The sequence below is a fragment of the Sus scrofa genome, chromosome 9 (assembly GCF_054392235.1).
Source record: "Sus scrofa isolate SSC_HxYL_T2T_F1_AM1 chromosome 9, Sscrofa_HxYL_maternal_Yorkshire_Landrace_v2.0, whole genome shotgun sequence".
Taxonomy (NCBI): Eukaryota; Metazoa; Chordata; class Mammalia; order Artiodactyla; family Suidae; genus Sus; species Sus scrofa.
In genome coordinates, this window is record NC_139391.1 from 33,639,484 (window position 1) to 33,666,190 (window position 26,707).

The following is a 26,707-nucleotide window of genomic DNA, read 5'->3' on the forward strand; positions in this document are numbered from 1 at the left end:
AAATAAAAGGCAGGCCTTCTGTTAACCACTGGCAAAGTGGTTTGCGGTTTCAGACAACACCTTTAGCACAATGAGGCTGAGCTGTTATTTGCAAATGGTTCTAACAAGCTTATGAACCCATGGGAAATTTGAAAACCTCTAGAATGAGCAAACAAAACTGTGGATGAAATTAGGTATGTGTATCTACTGCTGATTCAGACATAAGCAATATGGGACTTTTTTTAAAAAAAAATATGTCATCATTAGTTTCTAACTTCAAAACATCACCAGGAAGAGAACAAAAACCATCAATGAGCAATCCTTGAGTAAAGCACAGGGGTGTTCCAGAGTAGAAGCAATAGGAAAATTGTTGGCTTAAAATTATGAAAATTCTGTAAATCAAAGAAACTTTAAGATAAAAAGCGTGGTTTCAGTTTAGAGTGCTGTAAATGATCAGTGTTGACAACAACACTTATTATCTTTATTTTTCTAAAAGAAAATGATTTGACTCTGTAACTCCATGAAGTAATGATTTTTGTAAACCCTCTCTAATGGTAGCTTTTGATCTCTAGGGGTAACACAGGGTGTGATGGCTTGAAGCAGGATCTTATTTCCCTGCCCAGGAATTGAACCTGGGCTGTAGCAATGAAAGTGCTGAATCACTAGACTACAAGAGACTAGTGGCTAGAATACGGGCCCTAGTGCTTGCCTTCTTTGAAAAAAGAATTTTACAAAGAGATTGATATTATAAAGCAGGCATAGAGTTTATTAGAGGCACAGTGCGTGGGAGAGTACTCAAAGAAGCAATTTATTTAAGACAGAAGCAAGGCTGTACATTGCGAGAAAAGGATGGGTGCCCCCCCAGTAAGGAGCACTCAAAAGATGTGGTTTAGGAGTTCCCATCATGGCGCAGTGGTTAACGAATCCGACTAGGACCGTGAGGTTGTGGGTTCGATCCCTGGCCTTGCTTAGTGGGTTAAGGATCCGGCGTTGCTGTGAGCTGTGGTGTAGGTTGAAGACACGGCTCAGATCCTGAGTTGCTGTGGCTCTGGTGTAGGCCAGCAGCTATGGCGCCGATTAGACCCCTAGCTTGGGAACCTCCATATGCCGAGAGAGCGGCCCAAGAAATGGCAAAAAAAAAAAAAAAAAAAAAAAAGATGTGGTTTAAATCATTTACATGGGGTAGTTTTCTGTCTTTTTTCTCCTTTGGCCAATCACCTTGTTCACGGTCCACATCTGATTTGACTCAGGCCCTCCCAATGTGTGCACATCTTTTAGCCAATGAATTCCAGCCTGAGGGTCCTTGGGAAGCTGATAGGACATATTATAGGCTAGTGCCCCCTCCCCTTTTGACCCCAGGAACTTTTCTGCGTGTGTCCTCTGGGAAGTCTTCTTGACCTCAAGAATAAGGGAAATATGGTCTCCTTATCTTTTACTCAAGCAGAGCTTATCTCCTCTTTGTTCTCACCTTTACCTTTACCTTGAGATGTCAGAAGGAGACAGCTCTAAGTGCTCAGCCTGCTTCAGTCACCTATCTTTACCTTCAAGTGTAAACAGGAGACTGGTTATAAATAGGAAACCAGGAAACAGGTTGTAAATGCTTCACCTGGGTCCCACCTATCTCCTACCTCACTTTGTTCTAGTCTCTGATTTTCTGTCCTTTTTAAATTTTTTTTTCACCTATAACCTCATAAAATGGGCACATGTGCTTTTAAAAAAAAGAACTAATCTAGAATTAAAACACTTAATCAGATTGCACCCTAGATTAAGGTGTAAGAGTGCCCCACTTAACCTACGTATGCGTAATCATGGCATAATCCTCTATTTTATTTCTTTCTTTTTACAGCCATACCTGTAGCATATGGAAGTTCCTGGATTAGGGGTCGAATTGGAGCTGCAGCTGTGGTCCACGCCACAGCCACGGCAACACTAGAGTCAAGCTGCATCCACAGCCTATACTGCAGTTTATGGCAACACAGGATCCTTAATTCACTGAGCGAGGGAATTGAGCCCACATCCTCACAGAGACAATGTCAGGTCCTTAACCTGCTGAGCCACAACAGAAACTCCCATAATCCACTATTTTAGATGTGGAAGCTGCAAAGCAGGTCAGCAATTTTGGAGGTCACTTACTTTTAACATCTGAATTGCATGCTCTTCAGAGTTCCTGCATTCATTTTGGGTTGATCTACAAAAGAAATAAATAGAATCTGCAAAAAAAAAAAAAAAAAAAAATTGTTTTTAGTTCTTACTAGAGTATGACATCTGAAAGTCAAAACACAATTTCCTGGGCTCCGTTCCTAATGAATTTTAATTTTTATTGTGTTTTGCTAAAAAGAGTGGTCACTGAATGTCCACCTCTTCCAGCTTTAACCAAATACTGTGAGAGAAAACAGCCAGGAATAGAACACACTTTCTAGCCCATCCCTGTGCAAATGTCTCTGAAAAATTCAGGATTGTTTGGCAGTGAATAATAGAAATGAAAACAAGCTAGAGAAATGGGGCCTGAGTGGTTTTTAACAACAAGCAATTTCAGTGTATTTTAAAATCCCTAATATTTAAACAATGAAGCAAAAAGGCTATTTTTAAAACAGCCTAACCTCACCTTGTGACCTTAATTCACTGAAGTAGAAGTTGTTACATAATTTTAAACAAAAGATTTTCTGATTTAAAAAGTAATATACAAAAAAAGTAATAAACTTATTACATAAGACTGGAAAATAGGGAAAAAACTAGAAGAAAAAAATGACTGTGATACCCCAAGTTTTTTTAGATTTTTATATATATATAAAATATATATAATTTATATGCAAAATATATATAAACAAAATATAAAAAATCTGTATATATATATAAAATCTAAAAAATCTTAGGGTATCACAGTCATTTTTATCTTCTAGTTTTTTCCCTATTTTCCAGTCTTATGTAATAAGTTTATTACTTTTTTGTATATTACTTTTTTTTTTACTTTTTGTCTTTTTAGGGCCACACCCATGGCATATGGAGATTCCCCAGCTAAGGGTCCAACTGGAGCTACACCACAATAACAGCAAAGCAGGATCCGAGCCACATCTGCAACTTACACCACAGCTCACGGGAATGCCGGATCCTTAACCCACTGAGGGAGGCCAGGGATTGAAACTGCATCCTCATGGGTGCTGGTCGAGTTTGTTAACCACTGAGCCAAAACAGGAACTCCCTGCATTTTACTTTTTAAATCAGATAATCTTTTGTTTAAAAACATGTAACAACTTCTACTTTATCCTTAAAGTTGATTTATTTAGATGATAGTCAATCTTAAAGGTTTTTAAAATCAGTACTTTCCAGAATTCAAAAACTTGCCAGATTATTTGTATGCCTCATCTATTTTATTTTCAATTCTAAGTCATCTTTAATACATTTGGGGTAACCGTCATCCATGGTTTGCCTTTCTTCATTGAATCTATTACAAAATCGAGAATGGACTCAGAATTGAACAAAATGTATCTTAATAATGCTCTGCATTAAGGAGTTAATAATTTAAAATTTTTCTACATACCCTAGTTAATTAATTTCTGAAGATTATAGACAGGAACTCACTGCTGCCATAAACTGCCAACAAAGGCAAACTTAATCTCACTGCTAGGATGATTTCATACCTTCAGTACTTGTCTGCAGTGAAAAAGGTGGTCATCCCATCCAGAATGGTGCTTTTGTTGGCTTCAAATTGTCTCTGGATTCTTTTCAAAGTCAAAATAACCACTAGCATTCTAGTTTTGATATCTAGATTTAAAAGAGATAGGAAGAAGTCTTCAGATCATTACGATGGCTCATTCCTAATTCTTACTCTCAGATACCACCCTGTGTCTCCCTGCACAAGAGGGAAGGGTCACTGGTTTGCTTTAAGGAGTTTATGTCCTTAACTTCCTGACCTCAACCCTTCCACTGCTAACTAGTACTTTTCTGGGGCCCTCTTGCAAAATAGCGTCTAGGTAGGTTCTGCCAAAGCGAGGCGCTGGAGAGCTGGAGGAGAAAGCCAGGTGCTCCTGTCCTCTCTCTCTTCCTTGGGAGGTGTGACACTGTCTCTAGTCCTCTGTAGATGGCCCCTCCTGCTGTGGTTCCAGCTCCGTGCAGGCTGCCCCACCATGGACTCTTAACTCCCCTCTGTCAGTCTCCAGGATTGGTCACATCATCTCCTCCCTCTGTCCCCCTAGCCTCAGGGGCTGGTAGAGGTTTTCAGGGTTGCTACAAGGTCCTTTCACTCTTCTGTTTATCTTCTCAGCCCTTCCATCACCTGTGAAACTTAATCCTCTAATACCTAACGTGGTTTCTGGTTCCTGGTTGGATCCTCACTGATATACAGTTGATGACATAAGGATTAAAGTAGGAAAACAGTAACACATTTTCCAGTCCCAATAAGTGCTAATTTACTGTACCTTCTTGTACATTAAATGTATCTTATGTCTTAAAATTTAATGTATAGTTTCATGTATAAATTATATATTTATTTTAAGATACAAGGATAATAATAGCTCCCTATTTTTAAATTTCACAGAGAGTAAGAAAAGAAATGAAATGAAAGTTTTGGAGTTCTCACTGTGGCTCAGCAAGTTAAGAACCCTACATAGTGTCTGTAAGGATGTGGGTTGAATCTCTGGTCTCTCTCAGTGGGTTAAGGATCTGGCATTGCTGCAAGCTGCAGCGTAGGCCAGCAGCTACAGGTCTGATTCAACCCACAGCCTAGGAATTTCCATATGCTTTGGGTGTGGCCATAAGAAGAAATCATTATAATAAAAGCTTTATTTTGATGGTAAAGGTAATGACTGTCTTACCCTGTCTCCAAGGCCTACAGGTAAGGAACATTTTCTCCTGGCCAAGACTGATGTCATGTCCTTTACTAATTAGATTATAAGTTAATTGTTATCCATTAATTGGATTATATTTCAATTAATAAATCTCCCACCATTAATAGGACTTTCTTTTCTTACAAAAATTTGGACTGTATTTAATATAAATTCTATAAATTTTAACAGGATGGATTTTACAAAACAGTACTCTGTAATCTGTACCAGCCATGCATTTTGCTAAAGGGCAACATACAATAATAATAAGCTTCTCTTCTGAGATGGGAAAAAGATTTGGAGAATCTTAAACTAGAGGTTCACAGATAATTATTATAAAATATGCCTTTTGAAATAAGATTAAAAATTTGGATGAAAAATAAATGGAGGCCAACCTGATAATCCTGATTTTCTCAGATCCAGACTTCCACAAACTCGTGAAGAACTCTCCTTACTTTAATATGTCTTAGGACTGCCTTTTTCAAAAGAGATGCTGTGAAACCCCATTCCACAGGTTATCAGAGGCGTTCCACCAATATTAATAGTAGGCAGGAAGAAAGGTAGCAGGAGCAGGAGGGAGGAAAAGAGGGAACCATCTATGGTCAAATAAATTTAAGAGATATTGGGTTAAACAACCATGAACCAGTTTCTTTCTTGGAGGAATTCTCGGAGCTTCATGAGATCATGAAAATCTAAGAAAGGGCTAGAGCTTAGAGTGATTCACACAGTTGTTTGAGCTTTGAACAGTTTTCTGTTGCTTCTTGGCAGGGTTGGAATTCCACAGTACACATATTAGGGAAAAGCTGTCTTAGAGAATTAGCAAGGCAAGAAAATACTTCTAGAATGAGAAGAAAACCTTGAGCTCCCTTGTGGCCCAGCAGGTTGAGGATCTGGCATTGTTATTGCAGCAGTTCAGGTCACTGTTGTGGTGTGGTTTTAATCCATGGCCCAGGAACTTCCAGGTACAGCCAAAACAAAAAGCAAACAAAAAAACCCCCAAAACAAACAAAAACCTCAAACTTCATCAAAAGGGAGAGCTTGGTACATTTGACGTCACCCTTGGAGAACATTTTTTTCTGGCTAAAGTGGGTGTGTATCAGATAAGGTACATCGGAGCCTCGGGGTCATTGGAATGGTGAGGCCCCAAAGTGTGGCCAAATTCATGTGCAGCAACAGCAAGTAGGTTAATGTCTATGAAGGAATATAGCATCAATGATCCAGGTAGAACCACACAAAATCAGATTTTTCAGGCAAATTCTTTAAGCCTCATTAATTATATCTCTTCTGTGTTGCATATTTAGTGGAGAAGGAAAAAAGCAAGGATACCCTTTTCAATGGTCTGAGGCAAGTGACCCTGACACAGCAAGTGCCCAAGTGGTCCAGGCTGGAGTTTCCATCACCAATTCATTGAGTCCTTTGACTCCTCAGTTGTTAGGCAGTAATGATTAAGAGAAAAATGATGGTCACTTTACTTGCAGTGAAAAAGAATATGTGGGCATTGCACAACTGCACCATTATATCAAAAACTTAGTTTGGAAAATGTAAAAAAAATAATAATAATAACAGGGAGACCCCATTGTGGCTCAGCAGGTTAAGAACCCCACAATATCCCCATGAGGATATGGGTTAAGGATCCACAAGCTGCAGCGTAGTCACAGATGTGGCTCAGATCCCATGTTGCTGTGGCTGTGGCATGGGCCTCAGTTGCACCTCTGATTTGACCCCTGGCCAGGGAACTCTCATTTGCTGCAGGTGCAGCTGTAAAAAAGAAAGAAAAAAAAGAAAGGAAGGAAGGAGAAAGCAAGCAAGCAAATACTGTACTGATTTTGGCCCTGAAACCAGGCAGACCCATCTGTGGAGAGGGGATAAGGAATTCAGTCTTATAGAATGAGTAGGAGTATTTAATTGTAAAGTAAATGGCACATTTTAAGAATTTGATCATTGTATTTTTGTAACTTTTGTTGTTGTTTATATTGTTAATAGCCAAAACACCTGATGAATAATATGTGCTTGACATAGAATACCTACGAAAAGTTAAATTTGAATCAATGATAATGGAGTTTATCTGGAGTTTGTTTGGGCACTATGAAAACAATTGGTGAGCTTCTAGCAATAATGGACACATGAGGGAGACTCAAATTTGAGGTTTTAGGTTATTTAAAGCATTTAGCAACATTTGCATTAAAACTATAAACATACCAATTACATCAATTCTTGTTGATTCAGGCAAGCCTTCTGGCAGAAAGTAGCCGGCAAATACATCTATTAGTATGTAGTTGATATAAACACACACCTCTCCTAATTCCCCATTTGCCCAAGTTAGAGACGTTTTTCAGCAAGCTTTTCTATGCTCTTTAGTTAATTAAAAAGGATATATTTTCTATGCCAGATCAGGGACACGATGACATTCTTTCTCTAATAAGAAAATAGAGAGGTTGTGGATAGATATTTAATGCCTGTGTTGCCTGTCTCTTAATATATTAGTTAAAGCGTTAGTGAAGAGTAGGAATATAATATAAAGCCATAAAACATGAAATAACCATCATTGTTTTATATCTGAATATATAGACACTATGTTTTATTTGCACATCACTGTAAATTATTTCCACCACACTGAAGCTGCAACGGTCAACAGTTAGAAACCATGTTACTTCTTCTTCAACCACCGGGGGTGGGGGGGGAGGGTGTGAAAAACCTGGGTCAAGTCAAGCTTTGCAGTGTTAGCACACAGTCCTGGCGGTGTCAGTTTCACCATCCAAGACCTCAAAAAGCATTTTCGTTGATTCTGTTTTATTGCCTTAATTGCTGTTGGGGATCTGAGATAGAAAACTCAATGTTTTGACAATTTATTTACATAAAATGGACAAATCAATTTTCTCCCAAATGGGGAACTTTTGTCACTTTGACTACCCTTTGAGGTCAATGATTGCACAAATTCAGTGAATAGGATTACATCAGTGCTGACTGAAAGATATTCCCCTTTCCCTTTGGAATCATTTGTCCAGGGTTCATCATCGTCAAAATGAACATCGCATCCAAGTCCCTCCCCAGGAGACAAGGCATGAGCCGGCCATTCAAAGGACCCATCAAATGGGGACAAAATCCCCATGTTCCAAAAGGGGAACAATTCAGAAAATAATTGTGGAAAAAAATTTTAAGAACAAAACCTACAGTTCAGGGGGAGTATATTAAAAAGATGAAACTCTTCGATAAAGACAATTTTTCATTACCTCTGCTTTCAAAGAAGGTCATATGTCAGTAGTGTCCCAGAAAACTCTAGTGAAATGGAGTTGGGTTTTATGACTCCACAGCTTGAATGTTGCCTGGACAACATGGTCCACAGTTTTAGGGGAAAGAGCTAGAGTGTATTTTGCTATTCTAATTAACACACAGAGGCATTAAAATGTGACATTTTAAAGATTGTTGTACTTTTTGAACCTAGCTTTTTCATTGTCCTTGTTTCCTTATGAAATCAGAATCTGGTATATTCAAATTTCTTTAGAGACAGCCTTAACTTTTACATATCTCCAAGTATTCTTAGTTTAAAAATTTAAACTGCACCATAATCACCTTATACTTAAAACATTACTATAAAGGGAGTTCCCATTGTGGCTCACTGGGTTAAGAACCCAACACAGTGTCCATGAGGATTTGAGTAAATCCCAGCCTCACTCAGTGGGTTAAGGATCTGGAGTTGCCATGAGCTGTGATGTTGCTGGCAGATGTGGCTTGGATCCGCCATTGCTGTGGCTGTGGTGTAGGCCAGCAGCTATAGCTCTGACTTGACCCCTTGCCTGGGAACTTCTGTATGCCACAGGTGCAGCCATGAAAAGGGAAAAAAAAATCCTATAAAGACATTAATAATTTTAAATGAGTGCAAAATTCTACTTAATGTAAAATATTTGAAGGTTTGTTGATTTCATTGAAGTTCAAGGCAAGAGACAATTAAGAGAACCATCAAGTTCACAGATTCTTGGGAAAAATTAGCTACTTCACCCTAACTTGATTTGCCTTTCAAGTAAAACTATACCTTTAGCATAGGAGTATACTGAAAGGCTTCCTTTCTCTGACATTTTGCTAAATGAGATTTATGCATACTAAATAAAACATTTAATAGCCTTTAAATCAAAGAGGTTTTACTTTAAAAGCACATCCACTAGTGGCGAAATATCTTTCTGATTCTACTAGAGATTGAGCACAAAAGTGTTTCTTACTCATTTTTAAATTCCTAGAGATTTGACCCATGCCTGTTATATATTACACTCTCAATTTAAATATGTTGAATGGATAAACAAAAGAATAATTGCAAATAAAGACAGGCTCAAGATGATTATTTACAGATTTCATGCTGGAATTATCTAGGGTCTTAATCTCTTGTTTCACTTGAATTATAATTTAAAATCTCACTTGCGAAAGAATCAGTTCCACCCAATAATATAGGCTCAATATTTGCTGTTTTTGAACTTTCCAGATTTTTCTGGAAAATGTTGTTGCACCACACTACCATTATTAAGAAACAGCTGATTTTAACTATTTTAAAGTTCAGTTCTCATTGAAAATTACTACATAAGGGAAAAATGACATCATTAGTTTTCTACCATATTTTTGAATAAAAAATTATTTTCTTTTAAGATATTTAAGCCCCCTAGAGAAGATTGACTAACTCAATATTCAAGTAGCAGAGATAAGCCTGGTTTGGAATACACAAGAATGTGATTTTGGAATAACACCAAAAGGACATTCAGAGATCATCCAACCTAATCCTTTTATACAACATTGGAAAACAGGTTCAAAGACATTGAGAAATTTCCTTAAAACCACACAAAGAGATAAAAGTTAATGCTAGTCAGCCTACAGACTGGGATAGTCTAGGATACTACGTATTACCTCCAAACTACTAAACACATGCTAAACTGCTGAAGCTGATCTTTCCAGCTAAAGTAGCATACACACTGCATAGAGAAAAAATTACGAGCCACTTTTTCACTTGTTGGTCAAGGTATCAGTTAGCCACTCCATTTTTTAAAGAAAAAATTAGACTTCACTGTATCAGGGACCGCACACACCTTAGCTGCTTCATAGGGTTTTAAGTTTCTCCGTCTCCTTAGCCACTTGCTCGTAGACCAAAGAAGGCTTGCATATGCTGAAGTCTACTGCCCAGAAGTTCAGATTTCCTTTCCATGTGTTCATCTCAAGGGGAGTTGATAACAGGCTTTCAAATAGTGCTAGAAAGAAAGCACACAATGGTGCCCATTAAATGAGAAAACTACATGCTAAATTCAGAAAACAGTGAAAGGAGGAGCCACTACCTCTGTGAGAAGCAGTTCTGCCTTGGTGAGGAAATCCTGTTCTCTGGAAGTAGGGGAGGGACTGATAGGGGCCAGCAGACAGCAATATTCTGGAACTGACAAACTATAAGCACAGAGTTGCTTCTGCCGCTTGAGCTTCTGCAGAGACCTCCACTTGAGAGTGGGAGTTTGGAAGGAGAGAATTTGAACCTCTGCCTCACTGCGCCTCTTTTATAGGATCAAAATATTGGCATATGACTTATTTCCTATCACTACTTTGTTGCATTACTTTCTGTTCATGGACAGAACAGGTGTAGCACATTTTTCTGTCCAAAATTTATGAATAGAAGCAAAGGCTTGTTTAATGATCATAAATATAGAATGTAAATATTGCTTTTTTGAAAATTTTATCTCTAAAATTGGCTGAGCAACAGGAAAGTTATAATTTTCCATCTGACATAAGATGTAGGGAAAAGAGGAAGGGAGGAAACGAGAGAGGGAGGGAAAGAGGAAGGTAAGAAGGGAGGGAGGAGAGGAGGGAGGAAGATGGGAAGGAGAGGAGAGGAAGGAAAGAAAGAGGCAAGATAATAGAAAAAGGAGGAAGAAGAAATGGTAGGGAGGAAGAGAGGTAGTTTAGAAAGGAAATGGCATTTATTCTGAAACAACAAAGGGTCAAGCACTGTCCTTTTGCTTTGACTCTTATTTACTAGAGAGTGGCTAAGAATCTGAGTGAGTTGAGATACACAGATACAAAGTTACTAATAGGACTAGATAGGATAATAGAACTAAGAAGAATTTTCCCAACAGATCATGACCCAAGGACCCTCACGGCTAGCTTGCCTCAACTTGGGAACCCATCTAATCACTTTGCTGCCAGGACCATTTTTAACCATGAATCCAACCATAAGTGATATTAACATAATCCAGATGTTAGGAAATGAGCCATTTGCCTGGTAAAGCATCATTGAGGATATGTGTTAATTTTTTCCAAAACCAAAATTCTTTTCAAAATTTCCAAAACACTGACTACACTGATTGTGTAGATTTTTGACCCCTTCTTGTACAAATATACAAGCTGATGAAACTGATCAAGGAAGAGATTAAATACAGAATTTGATCTACTCTTCCTCCAATTATAAACACTTTACACATCTTGGAAAATCCCACTCCCGCCATGTTGAGGGTGACTTCAGAGTGCTTTCAGTTTGAAAAGGCAAGTACATTGTAATCAGAGACAGTCGTCTTAATATCTCTTTTGCTCCCAGTGTATTTTGCCATATCCAGATTAAATAAATGATTTTGAACCAGTTTGCGCCACCATTAGTCATTATCTTACAGAATTTAGTCAGTTGATGGAAGCAGGTCAAAAATCTCAAAAATTAAGATGACCCACTCCCCAAATTTAGGCATTAAATCAGGAAATGGTTCCCAGAAACCAGTGGTGGTTAAAAATGGCTTGCTGATAAGATCCAAGTAGAGGCACCATTCTCAGTGATTTCTGTGGTTCCCAGGGACAGCTTACATTCACATGCAGTGCACACTTCCTTGGAATTGCACCCCGAGGTACCATTTGGAATTCTACCTCTTTCTCTCCAATTCAACAAAAACATACTAGAAAGCAGTGAGAGTGATACTATAATAACAGGTAACCTAGAAAATAATATAACAAATGTAAATCATTTGAAAAGCTCAGCATTTTATTTCATTATGTTTTTTCTTTTTTGGCAGCCCAGAGGCATATGTATTTCCCTGGCCAGGGATCAGACCCAAGCCGTAGTTGCAACCTACACAGCAGCTGCAACATTGCTGGATCTTTAACCCAACATGCCTAGCTGGGGATGGAACCTCTGTCCCAGTGCTCCAGAGACGCCAACCCACTTGCGCCACAGTATCCCATTTCTCCACAGTGGGAATTCCCTCAACACTTTCTTATTCCTCATGACTGATCTCACACAATTAATGGAGACCAATTTTTGAATTATGAGAGCAAAGGAAAGATTTTACCAAAATTTGGGGTGTGAAGATGAGAAAACTGAAATTAATACATGTATAAGAAAAATTCATTTACAAATGATGAAACTAAAGGGAGTTCCCATTGTGGCTTAGCGGGTTGCAAACTCAACTAGTATCCAAGATGTTGCAGGTCCATCCCTGGCCTCACTCATTGGGTTAAGGATCCAGCATTTCTGTGAGCTGTGGTGTAGGTCACAGACACAGCTCAGATCAGGCATTGCTGTGGATGTGGCACAGGCTGACAGCTGCAGCTCCCATTGGATCCCTAGCTGGGAACTTCCATTTGCCACAGGTGCAGCCCTGAAAAGAAAAAAAAAAAATGATCAAACTAAAGATTAAAATAATTTGCTTTTTATTTTAAAAATTTGTTTTGATAATTTATTTTTAAAAGCTAATACATGTTTGACAAGTCCCAATAAATTTTTTGTTCTAAAATATACTTAGAAATTTTAAAATGCATTAACTACTTAATTTCAATGATATTTTTTAAAATGTTATAAACTCTGAATGTTTTTTAAAATGAAATAGGAGTATCAAACATAGAATTTTATAAAACAAGTACTGAAATACCAGTATTATCATTTTATTAATTTCAGAAATTTATTGAAATTTCTCAAGTGCTAATAATATACCCTCCCATTCTCTTGGTTCTTGTACAGTTTATAACATTTAGTTCTTCTATATAATTTTAACAGAGTAAAGGCTGACATATAGGCATATTTGTCTGCAGCAATATCTACTTGTTCTGCCTGGGGTATCTGGTCTGTGAGGGAGAAAAGAGTAACGGGCAAGGTCTGAAGGAACAATTCTTTAAGATTACCCAGAGCTTTTTGCTCTGCTACCAAATCAACAACAACAACAACAACAAAATCCCCAAACTTGGTTATATTTCTCACATAGGCATCTCTCCGTGGAAAAGGTTATATCTATTATTGGATATGATTCCTTAATAGTCATTTTTTTTACCTCGCATTGTATTCCTCTGTGCAAATTAACATTGGAGCACCCATTTGTTAGTTTCTTTTGAAAAGCTCTGGTCTGTATTGAGCTACCATGATCCAGAGATGATTTTTAGGGCAAAGGCTATTAGGGCAGCAGAGATATGTAACCTTGTTGAGCTTTATAACTACTCTTCCATCCCAGACCAGCCTAACCCAAATTACCTGTTATAAAGGGCATTTATCTGCTTTTTGCTCTGCAATGGAAGTTCAACTGCCTTTTTATACACACATATTTTTGTCTCAGGAAAACAGAGACAACAAAATATGACAATACAAGCAACTCCCTGATCAGAATATAATTAATCAGGAGAAGGGTTAGAGGGTTTTTTGTTTTATTTTTTTTAAGTTGTCTGAAAAGCATTCTCTATGAACCTAACCTAATTCATAATAGTTTTTCTGTGGGCTGCACACTATTTGTAATTATTGATATTTATGAACTCAGGGCTCAGAAATTACAGGGCTGATGGATACGCTAAAGAGAAAAATTGCCTAGGCCCAAATTCAGTTTATATTGTACATAGCCTTATTCAGTTAAGAGTTAATGAGCTAGGAGTTCCCGCTGTGGCTCAGTGGGTTAAGAACACGACATATTTTCCATGGGGATGTGGGTTCAATCCCTGGCCTCCTTCAGTGGGTTAAGGATCTGGCATTGCCACAAGCTGCAGGGTAGGTCACAGATGTGGCTTGGATCCAGTGTTGCCATGTCTGTGGTGCAAGCCTGCAGGTAAAGCTCCAATTCAACCCCTAGCCTGGGAACTTCCACATGCCACAGATGAGGCAGTAAAAAGAAAAAAAAAAACAATAAAAATAATAATATATCTTTATTAATAAAAGTAACAAATTTGGTAATCTAACTATTATTATTATTATACTATTGACATTAATACATACAGTTTAAAGAAGTTGTTTACAATCTCTTCTATGTTTGTTAAGATTTTAAGGTACTAAGAGTCACTAGATAATATGAATCATATTGTCTGGCTTCAACTCCAGACAGTATTTGCAGCTTACACTGGATGAAAGTATAAATGATATGAAGACTCTGTGAGCCATGCCCTTGGGGCAGAGAAGACGGTGCTGCATACCTTTACTAAAAACTTTGAAATTGATTTTGTATGTATGAATCACCACTGGATTTTCCATAACCATAAAAAAGAGAGAAAGAATGACAGATAACAAGCAAGAGATTTTTCATTTCCTTAAAAGCCATTTAAGGAAGAAAAATCTTAGTTCAGAAGGGCAAATTATATTCAAAATAAAGTAGACAACCATGAAAGCTCAAAGTTCAGATAATGAGCAACAGCAGCACTCCAGATATGGAGTCCCCTCCGTATGATGCCTGAAAACATTAACCATCAGTGTACAGTGGAAACAGGTACCAAGTGTGATCTTGATGGGTGACTTTGAAGCTGTGTGACATTGGCAAAATTATTTAACTTTCTAAGTTTGCTTTTTCTAGTGTACAAACCAGGGATGAAAAATATCCTTCTTTCTTATCAATATGAGGAACAGAAGCAACATAAGTAAAGCAGGTGTTCCTGTTATGGCTCCACGTAGTCTCAGTGAGGATGTGCATTGGATCCCTGACCTTGCTCAGTGGGTCCACATTGCCGCAAGCAGCAGCATAGGTTGCAAATTCGGCTCGAATCCGGTGTGGCTGTGGTGAAGGACAGCAGTCGCAGCTCTGATTCAACCCCTAGACTGAAAACTTCCATATACCCCAGTGCGGCCTTAAAAAAAGAAAAGATTAAAAAAATAATAACAAGCAGCAGCTCTGCACCTGACAGACAGCAGGTTCTCCCCCCTGTCATCAATGTCAGTTATTACTGTTGTTGTGTGTTATTACTGAAGATAAGCCAATATTTTTTGAATATCATTCGCACATGAAGCATAGTAGTTAAAGTTTTAGAATACATGCAAGAAATAGAAGATGTAATCTTTTAGACACAGAACGGGGGAAAATCCCAATGAACAGAATCCTTTGTACAAAGGAATATTTCTCTTACCACATTCTAATATAGGACAACAGAAATAGACAAGAGCTACAGCAGATCAGGGAGAAGTCAGTCAACTGGAAAACACTTCACAGAGGCTGTGAACTTTCATTAGGTTCTGCAGGGCTTTGGTGAGGGGCTTGGACTGTAGAGAAAATGGTAAAAGGCATTTTAAGAGATGGCATATGAGGCAGCTTTATGGAGATAAACAAGTAGATAGATCATGTTCTTTATGGTTTTAATGCAGGAGTTCACGGGAGTCTTCTTGACCTTTCTCCTCACCAGTCTTTATGTTTGAGCAAACAGTCAAGGCCAACCTGAAAAGATCACAATGTGTGAAACACCTGCTGCTGGAATGCTTGGATATGGAGGCCCACAGTGTTGGCCCACAGAAGTCAGAAGTTGGTCACCAAGTGGTCACTCTCTGGGAATACATGAAGGGATTCATGGAGGCCTAGTACCTTTAAAATGTTTACAGTCATCTGGGCAGCTCTCACGGAAAACCAGTCTTCTTCCCCAATTCAGTGCCAGTTCTAGCTGTCCAGCAGCAGCTCTTATGATATCCCCACCAAGGCCAGTCACTAACTTAAGGACACTGTCAGCCTCGTGCCTTTCTTCTCCTCTCTGATTCCTCGCTTCTGCTTAACCTCCACTTGCCTATGCTAATCCCTGACACTCCCAGTCCCTCCTTCTTTCATGATTTCTGATTATTTGTGACTTCAGAGCGTCTGCTTATTATCCTGTTGGTTGTAGGTTTTTCAGTCTCTCCTCTCTGTGTATCTCTGATATACTCTGAGATAGAGAATCTGATTGATTCATTTAGATACTCCCCAATGTAGAATTGCTCCTCTTGCATAAAGTTTTCTAGCAAGTCTATGAATGTCTACCTTTAGTTTCAAGGGTCCTGGTTAAATTCGGTGGCCACGATGGTGACATGGTGGTCAACATAAAGAATGGTGACAAATATGCACGGGGTTAGTCCTGGGCAGGGGGCTGTGGGCATGGTATGTACTAAGCAAATCATTCTTCCCTAAAATTCTGAGGCTGCTTCACAGTCTATACTAGAGTTGGCTAATGCTATTAGAATATAAAAGATAATGCAAGATGAGCAAAGAGGGTAAGGGAGAAGTCAGAGTTAACAAGTCCCTTAAATAATATCCCTTATTATTTAAATCTAATAAGCTAATACTTATTTAGTAACTAGGCTAAATCTTTTTTCATATGTGTAATGATACATAACTATATTTTTATTATTATTATTATCATTCCCTTCTAATCAGAAAATAAATTCAGAGACTTCATACTTCTTAAAGCCAGTAAATGGTAGGTGCAGGAATTAAACTTAGCTCTTTCTGGCACGAAAGCCCATGTGCTTAACCACTATCCTGTAATGTAAGTTAACTAAAAAAAAAAAGGAATTTGGAGAGGGAAAAAAGAAGTATATCTCATAGAAGAAACCTAAGGCTAGAAGCCAAGAGGGTGAGCATGCTGGATTATCAAGAGGTGAACACTTGAGGCTGAAAGATTCTGAAGATTTCTATGTAATGCTTGGTTAGCACCATTGGTCCAGTAGGACACAAAACCCAGACAAATCGCTTTCTGCTTGTTAATAATATGTACCGATGACTCAAAACTTAGTTTGTTTGAGAGTCCCCAAGGACCAAGATGGGAGGAAATGGGAATTATCCCAGACTCATGATTTCCCAAGTAAGGTGTTCTCCAGCATTTTTCACCTGCTGATACATATTTTACAGTAGTCACTGAGTAGGCATCTTGAAAACAAAGTGTTTCAAGAACACTTCACTGAACTGCATAATTCTCAACTTGATCATGTCTCTACTACTATAAATTTTGTCTTATAAAAAGCCAGATTTGCTTAGATCAAAAATAACATTCTGGAGTTCCCAGTGTGTCTTGGTGTAACAAGCCAGACTAGTATCACCGAGGACTCAGGTTCAGTTTCTGGCCCTGCTCAGTGGGTTAAGGATCCTATGTTTCCATGAGCTGTGGTGGTCACAGATGAGGCTAGGATCTGGTGTTGCTTTGGCGTAGGCTGGCAGCTGCTGCTCTGATTAGACCCCTAGCAGCCTGGAAACTTCCATATGTCACGGATGAGGCCCTTAAAAAAGAGACAAAGAAAAAATAACATCCCAAATTGGAACTTGACTTATATTTGACATATGACATTTTCACATAATACTCCTAATTAGGCTTGGAATAAACCTGTCCTACATAATTACTGGGGCAGAGTTCTTCAGGCTTTGGACAGAAAAAATTCCAAGTCAAAATAAATAGGACTTGTCACTCAGATTCCATCTCTATAAAATCACCAACAATAAACCAACCAGGTAAAAAAAGAGATTAAACACAAGCAAAAATAATTAATAATTCATCAAGACCCTGTTAAAAATCTAGAATATTGTTTTTGAGTCAAACATTTCACTGCTTCTGTTTTGAAGAAAGTAGCACATTAGGGAAACAGGTTAACATAATATTTTCCTTTAGGTTACTGGAAGCCACTGTGGTGCTACCAACTGAAATTGGCACTGCTTTACTGTGGGATGAGATGCCCTCCACTTATGGTTTTTCCTCTTTTACATACACCACAGCATATAATTTTTACCATACAGACATTGAGCAATGCATTGGGCCTGTGTTTGGTAAGAAACCTGATGCAATTTCTGTATTTGCTAAATGCTGAAGGGTTTCCCTGAACTCCTAATTCCAGAGAACTCAGGAAATTAACAGAAATTTGGGTGTAAACCACCCTGGAGGCCTCCTTGCTGACAGCTCACTAACAACCCCCATCCCAGCCTCTACGAGGCTGCGTTTCCTGGGCTTTTCATTTTTTAAGCCCAAAGGGTAAAAATTCATTACAGACACTAAACTGATCTCCTGACCTGGATCTTCACCATTTTGACCCAATTTCTCTTAGTGGTCACCTTGCCTCCTCACTGGACAAAGCCACAGGAACTCATCCAGCCACCGGGTAGGAAGGTCACCTAGTCGAAACGTGAAAATATGAGCCATTAATCTGAAGACAAAACCTGGAGGTGGCAAATCATTTCTAGGAGACTGGATGTGGGGGTGGCAAATGGATAGAACATTGCTCATTGCAGGTCTGAAAAGAGGAAAAACTATTGTATAATCGGACCTGTCGCAGGGCTGGTCCATTCCTTTGTGCTATAGCAAATAAAGGTGAATGAGCAAAATATCATGACTCACATCCTGGCATCAACATTAAACACCTCAGGGTTAATTAAGGAAATGAAAATTAAATATCGAGGCCATTTCATGGTGAGTTTTTAATTTGCCTTGGAAAGTTGGGTGTATTCTGTTTTTAAGCTCACAAATTGCTTCCTTTGAAGAGTTGATATTAATAAAGCATCTACATGCCAAAATGGCCCCACTGCCTACTTTGATTCTCTTGTTGAGCTCTTTCTTAAATGTATGCTGGGGACACTGTGCCATCTATTGGGTGTTGTGTTGGGTCAGATATCTTCCATCCTGTCTTTAAGTATAGATGTGTGCTTTCTTCATCCCCAAAAGGTAGTGCTTCTTTTTCGCCATTGCTCATAACTTTATATACCTATGTGTCAAACCATATGAAATTGCCATTTTTAGGTCAAAAATGGTCAATACTGGGAATTTCAAATGGTTCAACTTAATATTTGTATGTATGTGTAGATATTATATAATGTGGGGAGGGCAGAAACACTTTATATATTTTACTTCAATTAATGTTTTACAATATCCTATAAAGTATGTCTATTTCTTCAAGGTACACATGTGAAAACAAGAGGTAAGAAAGTGTAATATCTTGCCTATCTAAGGTCTTCCAGGACTCAAATTTAGACTTCTTTCCCTGTGCTACATAGTCTCTCTAGCCTCCCCATTCTGAAGATTGGTTGGCTGAATCATCTCAACTTCAAAGTTGTCTTGGGAAGAGATCCAGCCAAGTGCTCCCAGCTTACAGACATCCCGTCTCTCATCCGGTCCCAGGAGGTAGCACTGCACAAATGAGCAAATCAGCAGGTTTCATGTCGGATGTTCCCATTAGCAAACATGGGTAAAACAAATTTAGAATGTTTCAACGATTGTGATACTTATTTCCACCAGAAACCTCGACTAAATTCTTTAAGCCATTTTTTTTTTTTTTTTTTAGGCCAGCATTGGGCAAAATCTAGCATTGTAGAGGAACGCTAGTTTTCCCAGGAATTTGAAGAGAAATATGCTTACAACATAGTTGAGCAAAGGTGTCCAAACTGTGAAATCTAGTTCTCTTCTCTTCCAAATTATAGAGCGTGAGAAGTGGTTTGCTGGCTTTCCGGTTCCTACTCTGAGCATTTTGGGAAGTAAGACCACAGTAGTCTAGATTTACAGTGTTGAGATTTTTTTTTTTTTTCAGTAAATGCTTATGTAAATCCATGTTTTCCTGTTGGTCTTTGATTTGATACTTTTCAACTCAGATTTTTGTTGAACTGAAATTATTAAAAACAAAAAGAAAAAACCTTCTCGCTAGGTCATGAGAACATTGTATTAAACCCTATTCGCAGCTCACATTTTTAGCAACCTGTGGCAGCAAGGAAATTGGCCTTGAAGGAGCAACCATAGCATCTTCAGGATTCTCTGAGAAGGGACTAGGACATGAAGAAGTCAACATAATATAGAAAAGTAAACCAGAGTGAGGTCACCAGTGATCTAGTTCATTAACTGGAAAGCAAGCAGCAGGGAGAGTCATTCCCAGGGCAAACCTCACCGGGTGGGAGGGTCACTCAGGATTAACTTTTCTCAAACTGAAGTCTCTGCATACCTGGTAGTTTGTACCATGTGTTCTTAGGGGTCTACAACGTTCCCATGAGAATTTTTCATTTTTGTATTTTGATTTTAATGGTCTTCTAAAAAGTGATCAGCATAAGCGTAGCCTGGGTTATTTAAATGACCACCTTGGAACCCAGAACTACAACATGATTTCCAGCCCATGTTTGCGGCTGTATTTTTAAGTTATTGAGATCAGGGGATAACTGAATAGGCCCAGTGAAAACTAAATGCTGTCATGAGCATTGTCTAAAAGAAAGTTCTGGAGTAGAGAAAAGGTGGGAGAATTGCACAGGAATTTGCACTCAGGAATGTCTTCATGTTGGGAGTAATGATGCAGTCGTAGCAAAATTATGCCAGTTGTCACATTCACTTAGTGGCAGTTCATTTAAATTTGGGGGGATTATAATTTATATGTATTTTATAAATTCAATTTGCTTTAATAGCCATAAAAGAACTGTAGGTTTATGGGGTGCACATATATAAATATACCAGTTGGCTAGAGTACCCATTAGAAAGTATTTGGGTAGCTTACACAACAGAAATTTAATATCTCTCAGATCATGAGGTTACAAGGTTCTGGGAGGTCCATATTCCCCCTGAAGTCACCAGGGAAAAATCTGTTCCAGGTCTTTCTCTTAGCTTCTGGTAGTTCCTTAGCTTGTGACAGCTTCACTCCAGTCTTCATGTGGTGTTCCCTGCATGCATGTCTACATCCCAGTTTCCCCTTTCCATAAGGACACCACATTGGATTAGGGACCCACCCTACTCCAGCATGACCTCATCTTAACTAATTACATTTGCAATAACCCTACATTCAAATAAGGTCACATTCAGAAGTGCTAGGGTTAGGACTTCAATATGTAAATGTTGACAGGACATAAGTCAATCCGTAATTGGAAATTGGAAATAACGTAATGAAAATAATGTCATCATTAAGAGTCAAGGGTTCTTTTTTTTTTTTTCCTTTAAAAGTGGTCTGCACATTGCTCAATTTTGAGAAACCATGCTCAAAATTATATTATTCTGGTAAGAAATTACAGCTTCTCCTTTGTCCATAGAAAACCTTATAAAAATATTTAACTATTAAAAATAAACTCCTGATGGATCAAACCATAGAAAAGCTAGATAAAAATAGAAGTCAGACCTTTTTAAAAGGGTGAGTCTCTCAGCCTAAAGGTAAAAGAGGTAATCACAATGGAGAAAACATATAAGCTTGATGATATAAAATTGTAAAAAAAAAAAAAAAAAGTAGACTTTAAAAAAAGGCAGACAGACTATAGAAAATATGTGTAAGAAACAAAACAGAAAAAGGAATATTTTTATTTTACAAGATATACAAAATGGTAACAGAAGCATAAGAACTCAGTAGATAAATAAGTACAAGACAAAAAGACAATTTTTATAAGAGAAAATGTAACTGAGAAACATAGAAATGAAAAATTTTAACTGAAATGTTATTTGCAAACATATAGGCAGGCACATAGGGTGAAACTGGGATTCCTATATTGCTGACACCAGGATAACTTGCTACCACCCTTTTAGAAAGCACTGGTGAAAACACTGCAAATGAGGTTCCTCAAAGTTAAGAAATGTACAAATGAATTTTTAAAAATTTTTAATTGAGGTGAAAGTCTCATAAACAAAATGCGCTGCTTTAAATTGTATAATTCTGTGACAGTGCATTCATGATGTTGGGTAACCTCTACATATAATGAGTTCCAAAACACTTCCACCTTCCCTAAAGAAAACCCTGGACCCTTTAAGCAATTGCCCTTCCCCATGCTCCCGGCTCCACAAGTCATTGGCAACTCCCAGTCTGTTTTCTGTTTCTATGGACTTACCTATTATGGTATTTCGTATAAATAAAATCATGTAATATGTGACTTTTTATATCTGGCCTCTTCAATTAGCATAATGTTTTAGAGCTTCATCACCTTGTAGCATGTATCAGTACTTCATTATTTGTGTGGTCGAATAATTCCCCACTGTATATAAGTATATACCACAATTGGTTTACTCATTCATCCATTGATGGACATTTGGGATGTGTACATCTTTTAGCTATTGGGAACAGCACTTCTGCAGACAACTTTGAAGAAAAAAAGATTATATTTCTTATTCAGCCATTCTAATTCAGGAAATCTCTCCAAAGGGAAAACCCTAAAATTTGGGGTAATCTACATCTTATGCTTAGTTCAGGGTTATTAGTGTAATCAGGAAAAAATATGGGTTTTGTAAAACCCATGCTGATTGCTGGCTCTTCAATCTTTTGTTATTACCTACTAACCAGTTCCCACTGATTCAAATTTTCCCCCTAAAATTTATCCTTCAAACAACAGCTTAAATAAATGTTTTCCAACAGGAAATCAGATCACTCATTCTTTAGCTAAAATCTTCCAATTGTTTTCTATCGCTTTCAAAGTGAAACCAACCCCTATCCCTGGCCTATGAAGTCTGCCTAACAATGCTCCAGCCTCATCTCTACCCACCATCCTCTCCCCTCTGCTCAGTTGCATTGGCTTCCCCTCAGTTTCTGACAGTGGACTCTGACTCTTCTCCTCAAGATACTATCCCATTCCTCTCCTCGATTTCACTGCCTCTATTTCCTCCTCACTCACGCATCTCTGCAATCTGAACTTTGTTCTACCACTCAACCAAAATCACACTCTGGAAAAGACTCATAAAAATAATGTTGGAATAAACATCCATACACTAAATCTGTATGAGACTCTCTGAGGATATCCTTAAAAACAAAATTGCTAAAAAAAAAAAAAAATAGTTTTAAATTTGAGATTTTCTGCCAAACTAACTCTGGAAACTTTTACTGGTTTTGTCTCTGTCACAGGTCATCTTCCTCTATTACCTCCTCCCCTTCACTAGGTGCAAGAATTCTTCAAGACCCAGACAATCTTCTGGCCTCAGCTCTGTAGTTCCTCCCATGACAAAATGTAGCACAGGACCCAGCACCACTCTGGCATGTGTTTTCTCACAGGGCAGTGGCAGAGAGAAAGGAGCTAAGGTAACTTTTAAACAGCTGGATCAAAAGAACATAAAGTGGACTTACCCCTGTGTACTTACAATATCCTATCACTTGGAGAATACACAAAATAACATGAGGAGACTGGATTCCTAGTGACAGGTAGGGACCAGGTGCCAGGGAAATTCAAATATTAATGTTAACGTGGTCTCTTGTATTCTCACAAGCTGGTAAAGCCTGGGCTTTCAGAATTGTGTCAGATCCACACTTCTCTAGACCAGAGAACTCCACAGATCAGTTGTCAATTGTTTCAGGGTAACTCTGGCTCATTGATGCTAATTAATGCCAAAAGCACACAAAAAGTTAAACAAATGAATGCTGGAGCTCATTGCATTCAGCAGGACACCCCGCTATGTCCCTACTTTGGCACAATGTTAAGGTCCCCATTTATGCTTACTTTTGGTTAAGTAAATCAAAGAAACACATACTGAGCACCTCTCATATATTCATCTCTGGGCCAGACACATTAGATATGTGATGACTCTGATATAGTCTTGTTCAAAAGATTAATAAATAATATAGAGAAGACTAGAATGAAGGGAGCCTAATAAGTAGCACCTTCTTCTCCATGGATTTAGAAATCAATGAAAAAACAATTAAAACTAGGGAAGTAATATATCAACTTTATTAGCAACAAAAACTAGGTTAAAAGACAAAGCTTAATGTGAAAGCTAAACTGGGTTTGCTTTTGCTTTATTCTTTAGACTTTAGAATAGCCCAACAGAGGGAAAGTTTAATCTTCAAAGTGGACATGCTTACTTCAGGTCTTATCTCCCACTGGTCAGTGTGGAGAAGGCATGAGAAAAAAGACCAAACATGCAATCTCAGGACCATAGATAGACTAACTCCATTCAATTTAGACACTGGACCAAAAGCTTGGACCAGGTTACTACTCTATAGGGAAAAGTCAGGGAGGAGAAAGAAGTCAGGAATGTCAAGGGAACATCTTTGTGGAAACCTGGAGTGAAAAAGAGACATTCAATCCTAGGAGGGCATAGGTACAACTCTCTACCTCAACCTTACTGTGAAATAACTGTTCTAGAAGTGGGTATAAATGATGGCCTTTGGAGACAGACAGACAGACAGACAGACACACACACACACACACACACACACAAGAAGGAATTAATGCCGCCAGAAGGGAGCAGTGAAGAATGTATAGAGGAGGTACCTCTTATGTTGAAAAGACAAGTAGGGTTTAAACAAATCTAGCCAGTAATGGAACAGTGGGATGGGCAGTAGAATAGATGGCAAAGGGAATAACGTGACTCAAGTTACAAATATGAACATTCATGGTGTGCTAAAGAAACAGCAAATATCCAGCAGTATGGACAGGGTCATTTAATGAGACCAACTTGTTTGGGGGGGAGGGAGTTTATCTTGGCTTAAAAAGCAAATATTTTCCACTTTTTAAATTACCAGGCAATGTTCCTGTTAAAATCTGGAACAAGACAAGGATGCCCACTCTTACCACTTCTATTCAACACAAGATTTGAAGTCTTGGCCATAGCAATCATATAAAAAATAAAAAGTATCCAAATTGGAATAGAAGAGTTTAAATTGTAACTCTGTACAGATGACATGGTCCTATATACAGAAAATCCTAAGGACTCAACCCCAAAACTACTCTTTCTCATCAGTAAATTCCATGAAGTAGTAGGATACACGATTACAACTCAGAAATCAGTTACATTTCTGTATACTAACAATGAAATATTAGAAAATGAATATAAAATATAACTTTTAAAATCGCACAGAAAAAATAAAATACCTAAGAATAAACCTGATCAAGAAGGCAAAAGACTTAGATGCTGAGAACTATAAAACATTAATCAAGGAAATTAAAGAGGATTCAAAGATATGGAAAGATACCCCATGTTCCTGTATTGGAAGAATTAATATCTTTAAAAAGGCCATACTACTGAAAGCAACCTACATATTTAGTGTGATCCCTATCAAATTACCCATGACGTTTTTCACAGAACAAGAACAAACAATCCTAAAATTTATATGGAATCATAAAAGACCCAGAACTGCCAAAGCAATCCTGAGGAAAACAAAAATCAAGGGCCATAACCCTCCCAAAATTCAGGCAATACTACAAAGCCACAGTAATCAAGACAGCATGGAATTGGTAAAAACAAACATACAGATCAATGGAACAGAATAGAGAGCCCAGAAATAAATCCAGACACCCATGGTCAATTAATCTTCAACAAAGGAAGCAAGAATATAAAATGGGGCAGAGACAGTCTCTTCAGCAAGTGGTGCTGGGAAAACTGGACAGCTGCATCTAAATCAATGAAACTAGAACACACCCTTACACCATGCACAAAAACAAACTCAAAATGGCTTAAAGACTTAAACATAAGACAAGACACCATCAAACTCCTAGAAGAGAACATAGGCAAAACATTCTCTGACATCAACCATACAAATGTTTACTTATGTAAGTCTTCCAAGGCAATAGAAATAAAAGCAAAAATAAACCAATGGGACCTAATTGAATTTACAAGCTTTTGCACAGCAAAGGAAAGCATAACAACAACAACAAAAGACAACCTACCAAATGAGACAAAATAGTTGTAAATGATGCCACCAACAAAGGCTTAATCTCTAAAATATACAAACAACTCATACCACTCCATAGCAAAAAAAAAAAAAAAAATTGAAAAATGGGCAGAGGACCTGAAGAGACATTTCTCCAAAGAAGACAGATGGCCAACAGGCACATGAAAAAATACTCAACATCACTAGTTATTAGGGAAATGCAAATCAAAACTACAATGAGGTACCACCTCACACTGGACAGAATGACTATCATTAATAAGTCTACAAATAACAAATGCTGGAGAGGGTGTGGAGAAAAGGGAACCCTCCTATACTGTTCGTGAGAATGTAAATTGGTACAACTACTATGGAAAACAGTATGGAGGTACCTCAGAAAACTAAGTATAGGAGTTCCCATCGTGGCGCAGTGGTTAACGAATCCGACTAGGAACCATGAGGTTACAGGTTCGGTCCCTGCCCTTGCTCAGTGGGTTAACGATCCAGCGTTGCTGTGAGCTGTGGTGTAGGTTGCAGACATGGCTCGGATCCCGCGTTGCTATGGCTCTGGCATAGGCCAGTGGCTACAGCTCCGATTGGACCCCTAGCCTGGGAACCTCCATATGCCGTGGGAGCAGCCCAAAGAAATAGCAAAAAGACAAAAAAAAAAAAAAAACAAAACACAAAAAACAAACAAACAAAAAAAAAGAAAGAAAAAAAACTAAGTATAGAACTACCATATCATCCAGCAATCCCACTCTTGGGCATACATCTGGACAAAACTTTCATTCAAAAAGATACCTGCACCCCTATGTTCATAGCAGTACTATTCACAATAGCCAAGACATGGAAACAACCTAAATGTCCATCAGCAGATGAATGGATTAAGATGCGGTACATGTAAACAACGGAATACAACTCATCCATAAAAAAGAATTAAATAATCCCATTTGCAGTAATATAGATGCAACTAAAGATTCTCATACTAAGTGAAGTCATAAAGAGAAATACAAATGCCATATGCTACTTATATATCAAATCTAAAATATGGCACAAATGAACTTATCCACAAAATAGGAACAGACTCACATAGAGAACAGACTTATGGTTGCCAAGGGGAAGGGGGGAGGGAACAGGATGGACTGGAAGTCTGGGGTGAGTAGGAGCAAACTATTACATTTAGAATGGATAAACAATAAGGTCCTAC

At 38.2% G+C, this 26,707-nt stretch overlaps 1 protein-coding gene across 17 annotated transcripts in view; it reads right to left on the reverse strand.

Moving 5' to 3' along the window:
- The window catches only part of MMP13 (matrix metallopeptidase 13), a 67,704-nt gene that overhangs the window by 14,724 nt on the left and 26,273 nt on the right, over positions 1-26,707 (reverse strand). For 2 of the 17 annotated variants that reach the window (XM_084975861.1, XM_084975870.1), the window contains exons 2-6: positions 9,866-10,024; positions 7,093-7,214; positions 5,195-5,292; positions 3,618-3,741; positions 2,113-2,189 (exon numbers count right to left, since the gene is read on the reverse strand). In XM_084975861.1, coding sequence (XP_084831987.1) covers positions 2,113-2,121 — 9 coding nt within the window. In that variant the 5' untranslated portion in view covers positions 2,122-2,189; positions 3,618-3,741; positions 5,195-5,292; positions 7,093-7,214; positions 9,866-10,024. Of the gene's footprint in view, positions 1-2,112; positions 2,190-3,617; positions 3,742-5,194; positions 5,396-6,125; positions 6,227-6,998; positions 7,215-9,865; positions 10,025-11,609; positions 11,738-22,980; positions 23,229-26,707 lie in introns of those variants that run through there. The other 15 variants (XM_084975864.1, XM_084975873.1, XM_084975859.1 and 12 more) reach the window with 12 other exon arrangements.